The 18,049-nt window shown below is 41.0% G+C and overlaps 1 protein-coding gene across 1 annotated transcript in view; it reads right to left on the bottom strand.

Moving 5' to 3' along the window:
• LOC120864117 (protein NipSnap homolog 3A) overlaps positions 1 to 16,808 on the bottom strand; it is a 19,527-nt gene extending 2,719 nt beyond the window's left edge. Inside the window, exons 1-4 of the mRNA XM_040240960.1 lie at positions 16,404 to 16,808; positions 13,635 to 13,845; positions 11,243 to 11,401; positions 9,610 to 9,759 (exon numbers count right to left, since the gene is read on the bottom strand). Coding sequence (XP_040096894.1) covers positions 9,610 to 9,759; positions 11,243 to 11,401; positions 13,635 to 13,845; positions 16,404 to 16,463 — 580 coding nt within the window. The 5' untranslated portion in view covers positions 16,464 to 16,808. The remainder of the gene's footprint in view (positions 1 to 9,609; positions 9,760 to 11,242; positions 11,402 to 13,634; positions 13,846 to 16,403) is intronic.
• Positions 16,809 to 18,049: the final 1,241 nt, after the last annotated feature.

Genomic DNA, 18,049 nt, shown 5'->3' with positions numbered 1-18,049 from the left:
TAGAAGTACTGATTTATACGCAGCATATTATATTATCATACTCCTAGTACACTGACAGAGAAGGCGATGGCACCCCACTCCAGCACTCTTGCCTGGAAAATCCCATGGATGGAGGAGCCTGGCAGGCTGCAGTCCATGGGGTCGCTAAGAATCGGACACAGCTGAGCGACTTCACTTTCACTTTCACTTTCATGCACTGGAGAAGGAAATGGCAACCCACTCGAGTGTCCTTGCCTGGAGAATCCCAGGGACGGGGGAGCCTGGTGGGCTGCCGTCTATGGGGTCGCACAGAGTCGGACACGACTGAAGCGACTTAGCAGCAGCAGCAGCAATACACTGAGCATGAATTTAAGATTAAAAGATGTGTGTACACACATTTCAGTAGTTTTTTTTTTAAAAAACCAGTATTGTAAAGTAAAATAAAGTAAAATAATAAAAAGTATACACATTCATTAGAGTAAATTAGAGATTTAAAAAACCTTTAATCTGATCATTTAAATATGACTATGTATTTTATGTCCTTTCAAATTTCCTTCTCATAGAACTGAAAACATTCATGTTTCCTAGAATGTAGGCAAAAACAATTGAAATAGTAAAGCTTTTTATTTATATTTATATTGCCAAATTACTGGAGGGGGTCGAGCTTAAGCCTTGCAGTACAACAGTATTTGTTTTTCCCTGGCCCCTCTAATACTGTATCTTTAATACATTTTTATTAGGTAAAAAATGGCATCTTATTATTGTTTTAATCTGCATCTTCTTTAATATATATTAGTTGCCTATGTCATCTTGGTATAAGCTTTTCTTTTGGATTTAATTTATATTGTTACAACCTCACCAGAGCCATGACAGGCTCAGAGAGGTGCACTAGGCCAAAAATAATCCCTGAGTCATGCTTCTGGGGCTTTAGAGAGATGATAACTCTGGCCAATCAGAGGGATGATAAGTGGCCAATCAGTAAATACCAGGAAACCCCTGCAGCCAATCAACCCTTGCCAACGCCCTGTCTTTGTTCTAAACTTATAAATACTGGTGAAAATCTGGGCTCGGGGCTCTCATCAAGACTCCACTGCACTGAGTGAGACGGGAGCCCTGGCTCGAGCTAGAAATAAAACCCCTTTATGCCTTTGCATTGCTGTGGACATCTTATTCTCTCAGTTTTGGGGACTCAGACTCTGGGCATAACATGTGAGGGCTTGTCCGGGATCCCTTTAACTGGGAAGAATAACATTCTCCCGGTAGAAGGGGTTTCCTCACTAGGAGGAGAGATATCTGAGCACCAGTGTTAGTTCGGATTAAGTCCAGAGTAAGGCTGGGGCCCGGTATCGTGCCGGGGAGGCAGCTGGCTCTGGTTACTGGATTAAGTCCAGCGTAAGGCCGAGGCCCGGTATCGTGCCGGGGAGGCAGCTGGCTCTGGTCCAGCATAAGGCCAAGGCCCAGCATCAAGCTGGGGGGACGACTGGCTCTGTAAACATCCTGCAGGTAAGATTGAGTGGAAATTCAAGAAGACCCAGTGTTGTGTTGTTGGTGGCCACTTTGCGTTTGTTGTCTGTTTGTCTGTTTGCTGTGTTTGCGTGAGTGCTGGTGCCATCTTTGCTCTTTGTCTGCTCTTTTGGCTCCCAGTGTACTTTTCTGTGATCATGGGACAAACAACTACTCCTTTATCTCTTATGACTAACCACTTCTCTGATTTTAAGTCTAGAGCACAGAATCTATCATTGCTGGTGAAGAAAAGCAAGTTAGTAACTTTTTGTTTGGCCGAGTGGCCTGCTTTTGATGTTGGCTGGCCACAAGAGGGCATCTTCAGCCTGCCTACTATTCGAGTGGTCAGAGAGAGGGTGCTCGCCCCCTACCCTTTGGGGCACCCAGACCAAACTCCATACATTCTGGTCTGGCAGGACCTGGTGGAAAACCCCCCGGCCTGGCTAAAATCTTTTGTTTTTCAGCCCCTCACTTCCCTTCCCTCTTCCCCGTCCTCAGCTTTAGTACGTCCGCAGGTACTAGTCGTGGAAGCATCCAAAGAAAAAGAAGACAAAGAGTGCAACAACCGGATGAAACTGGTATTCCAGGAATCCTCACTATACCCCAATTCACTTGACCTGGAGACTGAACTCTCCCCGCCCCCCTATGCAAATCCACTTTTGCCCCCACAGGTTCCTCAGGTCTCTTCTAAAAGGATACAGAGGGACACCGAGCCTTTGGCCCCAGCCCGGGAAGGAGGCCCCGCCCAAGAGACTAGGGAAAGAACCAGGGGCATCACCAATATGGTGGAAGAAAACAACCCGGAAGCCTCCTTCTCCACAGTCCAAGCATTTCCAGTTCAGGCATGGCCTGCCTGAGCAGACGGAGAACGGACATACCAGTACTGGCCCTTTTCCATCAGTGATCTTTACAACTGGAAAACTCAGACCCCTTCATTCTCTAAAAAACTTCAGGGCCTCATTGACCTTTTAGGATCTATCCTTTTCACTCATAACCCCACCTGGGATGACTGTCAACAGTTGTTACAAGTGCTCTTTACTACAGAGGAACACGAACGGATCTTGTCAGAAGCACGAAAGAATGTGCCAGGGGTAGATGGGAGACCCACTACGCAGCCTAACCTGATTGATGAGGGATTTCCCCTGACGCGGCCCTGCTGGGACTTCGAGCGCGCTGAAGGTAGGGAGTGTCTCCGAGTTTACCACAAGACTCTCATGGCTGGCCTCCGAGCGGCCGCCAGGAAGCCAACAAATTTGGCTAAGGTAAATCTGGTTAGACAAGAGCCAAATAAGAGCCCGGCAGCTTTCCTTGAGAGATTAATGAAAGCTTTTAGGCAGTACACCCCCATGGACCCACAAGCCAATGAGTCGCACGCAGCAGTCATGCTAACATTCATGAAACAGGCAGCCCCAGATATCAGAAAGAAAAAAAAAATAGAGAGGTTGGGATAGCAATCCCTGAAAGACCTGATAAGGGCAGCAGAGGGTTTTTAATCATAGAGAGACCCACCAAGCAGGAGGTATCCTCTGCGTCCTCCTCAGGGGCCCACATCCTATATGCAGGAGAGGATAGCGATTAGGGGGGTCAGGGCCCAGCACCCCTCCCCGAGTCCTAGATAACTATACATGTGGAAGGAAAACCGGTTGGCTTCATGGTGGACACGGGAGCTCAACACTCGGTCCTTAACTGGAAAGACGGACCAATGTCTAAAAAGACCAGCTGGGTACAAGGGGCCACCGGAACTAAATGATATGGATGGACTACTAAACGTCAAGTGAACTTGGGGGCCCAGCAGGTGACCCACTCTTTTCTTGTGATACCACAATGCCCAGCACCCTTGTTAAAAAGAGACTTACTATCTAAAGTCAATGCCCAAATTCACTTTGACCACGGAGAGATATCAGTTCTAGATGGGACCGGACATCCCATACAAGTTTTGTCTCTGGCATTGAGGGACGAATAGACTGTATCAGCCAAAGCCGCTCATAACCATTGACCCCCAATGTACAACCTTGGGTCCAAAAATACCCCCTAGCTTGGGCAAAAACTGCGGGGGTAAGACTAGCCAAGCAGAGGCCTCCCATCATTGTCAAACTGAAATCCAACACCACCCCTATCCAGGTAAAACAATACCCTTTGAGCCTAAAAGCCCAATGAGGAATCGCACCACATATACAATGGCTTCTGGAGGCAAAAATTCTTAAAAGGTGCCCATCTCCATGAAATACTCCCTTGTTACCTATAAAAAAGCCAGGGGGAATGGACTTGAGGCCTGTGCAGGATCTTTGTGAAGTCAACAAACGAGTGAATGATATATATCCAACCGTCCCTAACCCATACACCCTTTTGAGTGGCCTCCCACCAGACTACGTCTGGTATACTGTCCTGGACTTAAAGATGCCTTTTTCAGTTTACCCTTGGCCCCCTTGAGCCAAGAGATCTTCGCATTCAAATGGATAGCAGAAGGCAACCAGACCTCAGGACAGCTAACTTGGACTCGACTTCCTCAAGGCTTCAAGAATTCACCAACGCTATTCAATGAGGCTCTGGATGAAGACCTCCATGAGTACTGGGTTGATCACCTCAACATTGTTCTACTGCAGTATGTTGATGATCTTATGCTAGCTGCTACCACTGAGGAAGCATGCCTAGAAGCAACAGGCAACCTCCTTCAAACTTTGGGGACCTTGGGGTACCGGGCTAATGCAAAGAAGGCCCAAATTGCTAAGCAGGAAGTCATATACCTAGGGTATAAAATAAAACAAAGATGGCGATGGCTGACGCAGGCCATGAAAGAAGCCATATTGCAGATCCCTGAGCCAGCAACTCCTCAACAAGTGAGAAAATTTCTTGGGACTATTGGGTATTGCCGGCTATGGATCTTGGGATTTGCTGAAAAGGCCCGGCCACTATATAAAGGAAGTAAAGAAAATAAAAACTGGACTTGGACTGAGCCAATAAAACGGGCTTTTCAAAAACCCAGACAGGCTCTCCTGGAAGCCCCAGCCCTTGCTCTCCCTGACCCATCCAAGCCCTTCCAATTGTTCGTAGATGAAAAACGGGGGGTGGGAAAAGGAGTCTTGACGCAGCAGTGGGGGCCTTGGAGGCGACCAGTGGCCTCTTAGCCAAACGACTGGACCCAGTGGCTGCGGGATGGCCGCCTTGCCTCTGAACATTGCCGCTACTGCCCTCCTGGTTCATGATGCTGACAAGCTGACTTATAGACAGCGACTCTTGGTCTACACTCCCCATGCCATCGAAGGGATTCTGAAGCAGCCACCAGGTAAATGGATCTCTAACGCCTGTTTGACCCATTATCAGGCCCTGCTGCTGGACACCCCATGGATACACTTCCAGACACCCTGCTTCCTGAACCCAGCTACTCTCTTACCCAACCCGGAAGAAGACAGCCCCCTCCATGATTATGGTGAGATATTGGCTGAGACGACGGCAATACAAAAAGACCTAACAGATGTGCCTTTAAATAACAGTGAGCTGATATGGTTTACAGATGGAAGCAGTTTTATAAAAGATGGACAGAGAAAGGCTGGAGCTGCAGTAGTTGATGACTCTGGAAAGATAATATGGGCTGAAGCCCTTCCCCCTGGTACCTCCGCCCAAAAAGCGGAACTAACAGCCTTAATACAGGCTCTGGAGAGGACAAAAAGACAAAGAGTCACTATTTATACCGACAGTCGGTATACATTTGGCACCGTACACATCCAGGGCCCAATATATAAAGAGCGGGGTTTTTTGACAGCTGAAAAAAAAAATAAAGTTAAAAACCTGCCTGAGATCCGCAGACTCTTAGCAGCCGTCCAACAGCCTCAAGCAATGTCAATAGTACATGTCCCTGGACATCAAAAAAAAAGAAGAGACATCAAGGCTCGAGGCAACCGAGCCGCTGATATGGCGGCTCATGAGGCGGCTAACAGGGACTGCACAGCCCCTATACTAACTGTGGGGCTGCCACCCCCAGGTATGGGAACTTTGCCCCCAACCCCCAAGTATTCCTCTTCTGATCTCAATTAGATTAAAAAAAAAAAAAAAAATGCCAGCCCTCAGGAGGGCAAAGACGGATAGTATTGGGACCAGGATGACAACTTGATACTTCCAACCAACTTGGGTCAACACCTCTGTACACACCTACATCTGACCACCCATCTAGAAAAAAACACCTCTGTACACACCTACATCTGACCACCCATCTAGAAAAAAAAAAAAACAGTACCTAGATTTGGGCTGCCGGTGACTATTGGCTCTGTGCTTTTGTGAGTCAGATTGATCAGGGACTGGCCTTAGCTCTGGAGACCAAATAGAAGCTGCATTGTAAATACAATCCCCAGAGCTCAGGACAGGTTAAAAAGATAAATTAGATTCTTAAAAACTTTGGCAAAATTGGTAATAGAGACTGACGGGGACTAGGTGACTCTCCTTCCCTTTGCTCTCTTCTGTGCGTGTAATACCCCCTACAAGCTGAACTTAACCCCTTTTAAAATTATGTATGGGAGGCCCCCTCCTTACAGCCATCACCATAGCAACCATGTTCTGCCTTGGGATTGCTGGGGCAAGGACTGAGATAACAGCCTTGTCCCTCCAAGGCCAGGGATTTACTTCACTGCGGAGAGTCATAGATAAAGACATTACCCGCCTACAAGAGTCAATTAGTCACCTACAAAAATTGCTGACCTCCCTGTCCGAGGTGGTCTTGCAAAACCGAAGAGAGCTAGATCTAATTTTTCTGCAGCAAGCGGGGGCTCTACGCGGCCCTGGGGAAAAAAAAATGTTGTTTCTATGCAGACCACACTGAGATAATAAGAAAATCTATGGCAAAAGTAAAAAAAAAAAAGGACTAGCCCAGCAAAAGAGAGAGCAAAAAGCCCAGCAGGGATGGTTTGACTCTTGGTTTCAGCAATCTCCATGGCTGACAACATTAATTTCCACCCTGGTGGGACCTCTTATGGTGCTTTTACTAATACTCACCATTGGCCCATGCATCCTCAACAGGCTCATTACGTTTATAAAAGAGCGTATTAATACAGTTCAATTATTTGTGCTTAGACAACAATATCAAACTGTACCCCAGAACAAAGAGGAAGAATCCTCTATATGATCTAAAGACAGGGGGGAATGTTACAACCTCACCAGAGCCATGACAGGCTCAGAGAGGTGCACTAGGCCAAAAATAATCCCTGAGTCATGCTTCTGGGGCTTTAGAGAAATGATAACTCTGGCCAATCAGAGGGATGATAAGTGGCCAATCAATAAATACCGGGAAACCCCTGCAGCCAATCAACCCTTGCCAACTCCCTGTCTTTGTTCTAAACTTATAAATACTGGTGAAAATCTGGGCTCGGGGCTCTCATCATGACTCCACTGCACTGGGTGAGATGGGAGCCCTGGCTCGAGCTAGAAATAAAACCCCTTTATGCTTTTGCATTGCTGTGGACGTCTTATTCTCTCAGTTTTGGGGACTCGGACTCTGGGCATAACAATACACACACACACACACACACATAAAGGCACAAAATATGAGCCTTTGAATAATAAAATCATCAGTTGATTCTTTTTTTTCTTCATAGTTTCTTTCTTTGTTTTTGGCTTACAAAAGTTGTTTTCACATGTTAATAAATTTATCTATATTTTGTTTCAGTAATTCTATGAATTCAGTTTTTAACTGAGATCTATAATCCACCTTGATTTTATTTTAGTGTATGGTATGAAATGGGCATTTAATAATTATCATAATTTTTCTCCTCTGTATTTCTCAACTGGGATGAATGTGTTTTTGCACAGTCCAACTTTTTTATTTCTTTTTTTATAATATATTATCAGAATTTGAATTTCTGGGGAATGATTAACTCAGTTTTTGCATATGTTAGGTCTGAGGTGTCTATTAGACATGAGCAACTGGATATTATGGGTTTTCAAATATTAAAAGTCTTAATCATGTATTCTTTCAGATAAACTTTATAAACATTTTCTGAGTTTGCCACAAAGAAAACCCCACTCAACTTCTGATTGGAGTATCTTTCAACTTTAAAAGTTATGTATCCCAAATAGATGTTTTTATTAAATAAATCAGTATGATATATATACTATGTGTATCTAAGTAGTGAGAGATTGGTTAATTTATTTCTTTGGGTTTGTCTGTGTTTTTAATATTGTAATAACTATATATTACTTTTCACCCCCAAACAATCTCCCTACATCAAGTATTATTATTTTCAAAAAAATCACAAAAGGTACAAGCTTTCATGTATAAAATAAGTAAGTTGTTAAGACAGTAAATTTTAAAAGTTTCCATCATAAGAAAAAAAATTTTGTGACTATGTGAGATGATGGATGTTAACTAATTTATTGTGGTAATCATTTCACAATATATCCATACATCAGATCATTATGTTCTATACCTTAAAATTATACAAGGTTATATGTCAATTATATTGCAATAAAACTAGAAAAAAATAGTAAAAGTACATTAAAAAGATGATGAACAGGTGATTTCTTCAGATTCTTTCCAGTTTTTAAAAATTTTATCTTTTGATATATCAGAGAAAAGAGCAGATCAATATTTGAAAAAGGCTTCATAAGGTATTGATATTATAAATAAGACTGGGAAAACTGGTCAACCACTTGTAAAAGAATGAAACTAGATCACTTTCTAACACCACACACAAAAATAAACTAAAAATGGATTAAAGATCTAAACATAAGACCAGAAACTACAGAGGAGAACATAGGCAAAACACTCTCCGACATAAATCACAGCAGGATCCTCTATGATCCACCTCACAGAATACTGGAAATAAAAGCAAAAATAAACAAATGGGATCTAATTAAAATTAAAAGCTTCTGCACAACAAAGGAAACTACAAGCAAGGTGAAAAGACAGCCTTCAGAACAGGAGAAAATAATAGCAAATGAAGCAACTGACAAACAACTCATCTCAAAAATATACAAGCAACTTATGCAGCTCAATTCCAGAAAAATAAACGACCCAATCAAAAAATGGGCCAAAGAACTAAATAGACATTTCCCCAAAGAAGATATACGGATGGCTAACAAACACATGAAAAGATGCTCAACATCACTCATTATCAGAGAAATGCAAATCAAGACCACAATGAGGTACCATTTCATACCAGTCAGAATGGCTGTGATCCAAAAGTCTGCAAGCAATAAGTGCTGGAGAGGGTGTGGAGAAAAGGGAACCCTCTTACACTGTTGGTGGGAATGCAAACTAGTACAGCCACTATGGAAAACAGTGTGGATATTCCTTAAAAAATTGCAAACAGAACTGCCATATGACCCAGCAATCCCACTGCTGGGCATACACACCGAGGAAACCAGAATTGAAAGAGACACATGTACCCCAATGTTCATCGCAGCACTGTTTATAATAGCCAGGACATGGAAACAACCTAGATGTCCATCAGCAGATGAATGGATAAGAAAGCTGTGGTACATATACATAATGGAGTATTACTCAGCCATTAAAAAGAGTATATTTGAATCAGTTCTAATGAGATGGATGAAACTGGAGCCGATTATACAGAGTGAAGTAAGCCAGAAAGAAAAACACGAATACAGTATACTAACACATATATATGGAATTTATAAAGATGGTAATGATGACCCTGTATGTGAGACAGCAAAAGAGACACAGATGTATAGAATGGACTTTTGGACTCTGAGGGAGAGGGAGAGGGTGGGATGATTTGGGAGAATGGCACTGAAACATGTATACTATCATGTAAGAAATGAATTGCTTCTATGTTCGATACAGGATACAGGATGCTTGGGGCTGGTGCACAGGGATGATCCAGAGAGATGATATGGGGTGGGAGGTGGGAGGGGTGTTCAGGATTGGGAGCTCATGTACACCCATGGTGGATTCATGTCAATGTATGGCAAAACCAATACAGTATTGTAAAATAAAGTAAAAATAAAAATAATAAAAGAAAACAGGTTTACTTAACTCTTAAAATTACCAAAAAACTAATAATTTGGCAATAAAAAGTAAAATACACTCAATAATGAGAACAGAAACAAACTGACCCAAGGAGCTTAACAGTAGATCAACAGTATACTTTGTAATTTCATAGAAGAGATGGACAACTGTACCTCTGTTGAGTACTCCATATTCTGCATGGAACACTCCAACTAATTTTGTGTAGCCTTGATTGACATGAGTATGGACTGCCCTTTTAAATGTGTCACCCCACAGAGCTGGCCCACCAGGTTTCATCTGAAAAGTAGCCAGTTCATAGACTCCTAGAATAGGGAGAAAAATATATTACAGAACACATTCAAATAGTTTGTAGCCCTGTCTAGTCTGGTTCTGGTGAAAAGCTAATCTACATATATAGATTTGGAGGATCATACATATATACATGTTTATGTAGACATATTTATTAATAATTTGCACTGTTTTTCTGTGCTTTTATGTTTAGAAAGTCTTCATTTCAGTTTCAGGGCGAGTTGTTTTAGCTTAACATACAGAACAAAGAAAAAGAGACTAGAAGATACAGGTAAGTTATTATCTAAAATATTTTTAACCTATAAAATTAATAAAATAGTGAGAATTTATAACAGAATAGGACTTTTTAGCTACCTGCATCTACACTTTCATAATAGAAATGAATAAGAAAGTATTTTCCAATTTCTTACAGCTCTACTCTTCTTTGAAACTTTCACTACTTTTTTGCTTTATATAATTGCCTCCTATAGGTTTGCATTTCTACCAGCAATAGCAGGCAAACAATGGACAAATAGGCAAACAATGGACCTCAGAGTTTTTGAGGGAAAATGAACCCTAAAGGAGATGCTTTTTATTATTCCTAAATATCCAGGTAAATACTTGAAAAGCATTTTACCTTTGGATAGAAGTATAGAGTGGATGGACAAAAAGAAACCACAGGACTGGTAGATTTGAGAAGTAGAGGAAAAACATGCAAGTTACTGAAGAATCATGAATAAGACAGAGGAAGAGAACCAAGACTTGATATTATCTTTGAAGTCCAGTAGTTCATTTAAATGGTGCCAAAGCTGAGGGGGATCTAGGCAGATAAGGATCTAAATAAGACTTTTCAATCTCTTGTAATCTAAAATGCACTATAGAGTTGGGAATAAAATATCATTTAAATTAGTTTATGCTTTTTCTAATCTGACCTTTGGTTAAAACTGGATTGAGGCAATAATTTCTTTAAGTCAGCAAGAAGTGAAATCAGGAAGAAGACAAATCTTTAGGAATTATTTTCAAACTGAGAAATAAGAAAGAGGAAGACACAAACGTTAGACTACAGTAATATATCTTGGCAGTTTCAGTTAATTCATTCCCCCCAAACAGTCAATTTTATAAGCAAATTTATACTTAATGATTTGAGACTGATAGTGATTTATGGAAGATACTTTTAAAAGTTTATATTATTTTAAAATTATGATAAAATATCATACATTATCCCTCATTTACCCACGTGTTCCTTGTTCCCAAGGCCCAAATTCTCAACTTTTAGTGACCATGTCAACTTTTTCTATAATACAGCTAAATTTTAAGCATCAGTACAATACTAATTTGGAAAAATACTTCATTATTATTAAGAGCTCCAATTTATTTTTGTCTCAACAATCAACATATGTTCCTATATTAGGCAAAAGAATAACTTCATTTTTTCCATTAGAAGTTTAGTTTTTATAGTTTAAAATCTTAAGTAGTTTCTCCATCAAAGTTCAAAGTGAGTAAGACAGAAGGACTTACCTTCTTTTGGAGGTTTTACTAATTTGCACCATGGCACCAGATAAGTGATTTCACTCTCTTGTTTATCAATAAGAGCCAAATTTGGAATGAGAAATTGTTCTTGCCATTCCTTATCTTTGTCCAAGGCTTTCCGAACTTCAGTTCGATGAGCAAAATTGTCTATAGGAAGGAATAAGAAAAATAAAAACGTTTGATTTAAAACTACCTCTACTTTTTCTGGGTTTCACTCAATTTTATAAACATTCATCGAGGCCACATAAGAACTGTGCTATATTACTGGCAATACCAACATTGTTCCCAATTGTTCATGGTCTTAAATGGGAGCAGCAATGTAATCAATTAATGATAATGTCATACAGTAATGAGCTTTATATGCTCTATCTACTTAATAGGTAGTTGTGAGAGTTAGGTAAGTTATTGAATCTTTCTGTGTCTGTTTAACTCCAGGACTGACATGAGGATTAAATGAATTGTTACATGAAATGAGCTCAGCACATCAGTGTTTGATACCTAGTGAGTGCTCAATATACGTTAACTACACTTACTAATTTTATTGAGGCATTTATAGTGCCAGGTTAGAAAAACACTGTTTCTTTGTTAGTGATGATGGTGAAGAGTGGTCAGGTCAAAGTAGAGTTGAATTAAATTTAACATGAAGTTAAATTAACATGAAATGAAGTTAAGATTTGCTTTTCAGCCTCTCTAAACAAACAGCTTCTAAATAGTGCTCCTTCTCTTACTTGTCACCCATTCTTTTTTACCCAATACTATTTCTCCTGTTTGTTACCTATATGTTACTAACATATGGGCCTAGAACTACTATATTTAGTAATAGGACCTTTTAAGACTAATGGTAAAAGAGTCTTCTATGGTTTATGCTGTGTAGATAAGGAATAACAGTTATCTTAGAGCTAATGTAAGTTATATCAGGATGTTACCAGTAATTTTCTTAGTGGAACATGATTCAACTGGTGGTGCATAAAGGCATAAGTTATGTTTTAATGGGGTTTGTTCTATTACAACAGGAAGAGCCCCCCAACTATGGCCATGTTAAATACAGAATGAGTAAGCGTGCATGCTCAGTGGTGTCCGACTCTTTGTGACTCCATGGACTGTAGCCCATCTCCTTTGTCCATGGGATTCTCCAGGCAATAATACTGGAGTGGGTTGGTATTTCCTACTCCAGGGGATCTTCCTGACCCAGGGATGGAACACAATTCTCCTGCATCTCCTGCACTGGCAGGCGGATTCTTTACCACTGCACCACCTGGGAAGCCCTTTACATATAAAACTACTTTATGACTATTTGGACTCTGATGACCAGACATTAAATGAAATTATTAAGTTGTGTCTGACTCCTATGACCTCATGGACTGTAGCCCATAGGGGTTCCCAGGCAAGAATTCTGGAGTGGGTTGCCATTTCCTTCTCCAAAAATTATTTAGGTATCATCAAGTCCTTATTTGACTTCACAAAGATCTGATACTGCAGCAATAAATATTCTGGGGATTCCTGTAATCGTTCTCCTTTTTCTAAACCAGTGGTTGGTCAGCTTCAATATCAGAAGAACTCACTCAGTCCCTTTTCTTTTACCTCCACAGACTAGTATAATGACAGTGAATTCCTTGAAACTCTGGGGGCACAAAAAATCAAAAGTGGTCCTGAAAACAACAGAATTATTGAATCTTACAGGTGGATGAGTGGTTTGAAGTTAACTATCATCCCCTGAAAGTGAAAGTTGCTCAGTTGTGTCTGACTCGTTGTGACCCCATAGACCATAGAGTCCATGGAATTCTCCAGGCCAGAATACTGGAGTGGGTAGCTGTTCCCTTCTCCAAAGGATCTTCCTAATCCAGGGATCGAACCCAGTTCTCCTGCATTGCGGGTGGATTCTTTACCATCTGAGCCACCAGGGAAGCCCAAGAATACTAGAGTGGGTAGCCTATCCCTTCTCCAGTGTATCTCCTGGATCCAGGAATCCCCTATCAACTATTTCCCTAAAGTGCCCTAGATGTTTGAATGCTTTTGGCTAAAACATTAATATCCAAATATAGCTTCAATATAAAGAAAAATAATTCTTTTCTTTATGACCCTAACCCACTTGGGTTCTTGCAATCACTGCTTTAAATTTTTCATAAAAAATCTTTACAATAAGTCAGTCTAAACTTTTTTTTTAGAATTAAAGTTTAGTTCACAATATAAAGGTTCTAGTGATGGGCTGTTAGATGTACTGCTGAGAAGAATAATCACTGAATTTATTTTTGGTATTGCTTTTTAAAAGTTTTACTTAACCTGTATGTTATTTAAAGTAACATAGATCCAAGAACTAAGTCTCTTGTAATATCTAATAGAAAGGACATCTGTACTGAATGCTTAAGCTATTGACTCATACCATATTTCCAAATATGAAACACTTTATTCATTCTGCCTCCAAATTCTACACTCCAACATCCAACCAATTCAGAGTGAACTGTCCGAAGATGAATGTTTTTCTTAACATTTTCCAGGAATTCACTCATCTTTGAAGGCTTAAGATAATAGGTACGAAATTCATAGAATGTTCCATCGTATTGTCTGGGGCCTGTAGCAAAAGATGAACACACCTGAAAAAAGATAAGGAAAATTTAAATATTCTGGGAAATAAGGATTTATAATATTATGTTACAACCAAATCTGAGTCTGGAAACAAGGGACACACATTAAATTTATAATCTCTTTGGACTTCTGCTGTCTTCTCTCCATAGAATTTTAGAAATATGTCAATAAAGATGCCCGCTTTTAAACATTCTATAGCTACTGTTTCCTAGGAGGAAGTCCACCTCCTCCCTGGATTAGTCACTTTTTCATGAGAAGTTGCTCACAGGAAAGCACTGGGGCACTTTCTTTACCAAAGGACTACAATTAGGATCCTAATAGTCTTTACAAATAGTTTATTACCTCTTATTTATCCAATATTCCATCTTTATTGAATAGTATATATGTTAAGAGTTAAAATATTTAAAACGATTTCTAAATATACAGATATTTTGGCTAGCACAATGAAAATGTGTTTACTGGCAAAAATTCATTTTTAAAGGTTCCTAGAACAATGGAAATTCCTGGTCAGATCAAAGTATTTTTTAAATCCAGTGAAGTATACCACTGGTCAAAAATAGGACAGGAGTTTAACTAATGTAATAGGAAACTATGACCTAGCCAATTGTATTGTAATACGGTGATATCCTGGGTAAACCCTAGAAAAAGAAAAAAAAAAATCAGTGTCAGAATTGTCTGAATAGTTACTAGGTTTTAATTACAGATGCAATCTGCAGAAGGGCATTTAATCCACCCAATTATAGCAGGTTGATGAAAATATCAGTTAAGAAACATTAGTTACTTCCGTAATAGTCATATGCTCACAATGTAAATTTCTAACTTGGTTCTATGAGTGAACTTAACTTTCGGTAGAAATGCTTTGTGTATTGTATGTGTTTGTGTATACATAGGTATATACAAATATATACTATATATATATATATACACACATGAATATACACACACACTCATATTCTAGTTTACATATCCATCCTATTTAAGTTTTGTTAGCATGTGCACATTTCCTGAAGTTGATTATACCAGAATTATCTATTAAAATAGTTTAGGTACTTATAAAGCCATTGATGAATTTTGGCCTTATTTTGACTACCTGATATGTCAGAGAAAGCAGTACGCTTCATGCTGTGACATATATTTTGTTTACTGAACACAATAATACATATATTTTACTTAACTGTGTATAAGGCTTAATTACAATCTCTTTTGAGGTCATTCCAAGTCTATGATGAGTCATATTCTTATTGCCCAATTGACTACGCTTGCCATCAAAAACAAGTGCAGCTGGCCCTGTTTTGGGCAGATGTTCTTTTGGTGCCATTTTAGCAAACTTTACTAACACAATGTTAAGCAAATAAAAGCTGCCTACTACTTATAGTTTAAAACTATTATAAATAAAATATATCAGATATCAGAAAATGGATCAATAGAGTAGGTTTAACAACTTTTCAGGGAATTCATATTTGGAGATCAAAATATGTGATGAACGGCACACATTTTATTATCACTGGCAGAAAAAATATACAATAGGAAAGCTCAAGGAAAGGTTAACAGCTAGGGGTATGTGATTTATGGGAAGTCATTAAGTGATTTTTGTTGCAAGGCCACTGGAACTGCAGGGAGAGGAATCATGAGTGCTTCCTTTTCTCTAAATTAGGGCTCATTCTCCTTAGTAGTGACTTCCAATTCATTTATGAGAGAACATCTGGTTGACATTTAATAACGTCAAAGTACAGAATAAAATTCTAAGGACTAATTCTTGATCCTGCCCCAGTAGAGAGAATCAGAATAAAGGCTGTAATGGTAATCTCGGGTGAAGGAGCCATCAGTGGTTTCTCTTTAGTCTCTACCAGAAAGTCAGTTTGAGAAGGAAGTAAAAGCCTGAACATCGAAAGGAAAAATCTCTAGGTTAGATTCACAGAATAGGCCAATCCCTGACAGTTACAGCTGAATCACAATGATCTATTTTGTACATTTCTCATCCAGATTAAATGAAGCTGTCATCATCATATTTGCTACGAGGTTCCTGACAGTGGCTGACTCGGGCACCAACCTTTGGAGACAGTGACAGCTGGGCAGATGCTCCACCACCCGACCCTGGGCCCTCTCTTTAAGGTTCTCTGCCTGCAAAATGCTGGGAGGTTGCGTATTTCATTTAAAAGGGGGAGAATTGTTCTGTTGCTCCTTCAGTCTGGAGGGGCTTGTCAAAACATAGTAAGAGAGGCGTCTGGACCAGTGCCTAGTACAGGCCCCAAATGCGGCAACAGCAACCTCGCGGGTCCGCAAAGACGCAGCAGCTGGCGCTTCAGGCGAGTCCTCACGACCAACGGGTACCTAGGCTTAGGCGACCCTGGCAGTGGGTTTTCTCTTAATGGCACCCTTCCTCCTTCCGCGCGTCCCAGGGACCCCGCCTCCGGATTCCGAGACTTGCTAGAACTCCTGCAGCATCACGCGGGCTGGTCTGGGACCACTGACGCATGCGCGGCCCGCGCTCTGCCCTTTGCAGACGCCCCCGCCCTCTGCTCCCCTCCCCCCGGAAACGTTTTGGGCGGGGCCCGGCAGCCGGTACCTGAGGCGCCGTTGTTGGAGCGGCCAGGGCCCTAGTCAGGCTCCTTCGGAGCGCAAGCATGGTGCGGCTTCAAGCGCTGAGAAGAGCAGCGGCCGGCACTCTTCCTTAAATTCCTCCTCTCGTGTCTTCCTGACTGGCAGAGAGCAGCGCCTGCACAACTGCGGGAGGCCGGCTCTGGGCGGGTCGGCTCCTCCTCCTGAGGGGGTAGGGGGTGGGGCTGACCGCCACGTTAGCCCGGCGTCCTCCATGAGCTGAGCGTCGGAAGTGTTTGTTGTCAGCTCTGACGCTCTCCGTTTGCTCTCTAAAAGGTTCTTATCCTCAGCGTCAGAAGTGATATTATAGTTAGCAGAATGTTGACGTCCTCGTTCCTATACCACCTGTCTGGGCCCATCACCTCGTCTCCTTGCGCGCCTGCGTACAATTAATTCGTAAAAGCGCGCGTGTGGAACGTGAGTGTGTGACCAGGGAGCCATCACTTTTTTTTTTCCCCTCAGTGCATTTGCCTTCCCCGTCAGTACCTACAGCGTGAAGTTGTAAGGCTCCAGATAATTTACATTGTATTTTTCAGAAGCTCAGAGGAATGGGGGTACCGAGCTAGTTATGAACAATTCAAAGATAAACATACGTTGTTAAAATTCTGTAACGCTTGAAAGTAAAACCTCTGATCTAGTCTTCCCTATCCCTGATTATTGCTCACTAGGATAACTACCTTCTAACATTTTGAGCTTTTTCTTCTAACGCCTGTTTCTTTTAAAATAATAGGGCATATTCTGCTGGTTTTTTTTTTTTTTTCCTTTTCTGTTTAGATAGCATCTTTTGACTCTCTATGGAAGAAGAGAATTTACGTCTCTAGTATAGCACTCCCTCTCCCCAGCTAATTTCCCTTCCTGAACCTAATAATGTTTACGTTAAAAAATCAATGAATTGATACAGCATTAATTTACATCATTTACATCATATTAAGACTTCCCTGGTGGCTCAGATGGTAAAGCGTCTGCCTACAATGCGGGAGACCCAGATTCGATTCCTGGGTTGGGAATATCCTCTGGAGAAGGAAATGGCAACCCACTCCAATACTCTTGCCTGGAAAATCCCATGGATGGAGGAGCGTTGTAGGCTACAGTCCATGGGGTCGCAGAGAGTCGGACACGACTGAGCGACTTCATTTTCACTTTTGAATGTTGATGTTATTCTTGCTGATAGTTACATTATTGCAAACATTACTGTAATATTTCTTATATTATCAGGACTAGTGGGGTTAGTTGTGCCTTGTGCAATGACTTGAATCATTCCTTCAGAGAAAAGGATGCTTTTACAAAACAAAGCATTATCTGTGCCCAGACTGGATCTTTATGTTTAAATTAATTTTCTTAGACCTCCTTCCCCTACGCTGGAATTAACAATTCATTCCCTCATTCAACCTGTATTAATTAAATTTCCTCCATGCTGACTGACCTAGATAGCGTATTGAAAAGCAGAGACATTACTTTGCCAACAAAAGTCTGTCTAGTCAAGGCTATGGGTTTTCCAGTGGTCATGTATGGATGTGAGCATTGGACTGTGAAGAAAGCTGAGCACCGAAGAATTGATGCTTTTGAACTGTGATGTTGGAGAAGACTCCTGAGAGTCCCTTGGACTGCAAGGAA

This window comes from Oryx dammah, unplaced genomic scaffold, assembly GCF_014754425.2.
Source record: "Oryx dammah isolate SB20612 unplaced genomic scaffold, SCBI_Odam_1.1 HiC_scaffold_1, whole genome shotgun sequence".
Taxonomy (NCBI): Eukaryota; Metazoa; Chordata; class Mammalia; order Artiodactyla; family Bovidae; genus Oryx; species Oryx dammah.
Note: the sequence above shows the minus strand (reverse complement) of the source record. Positions and strands in the feature narration are given on the sequence as shown.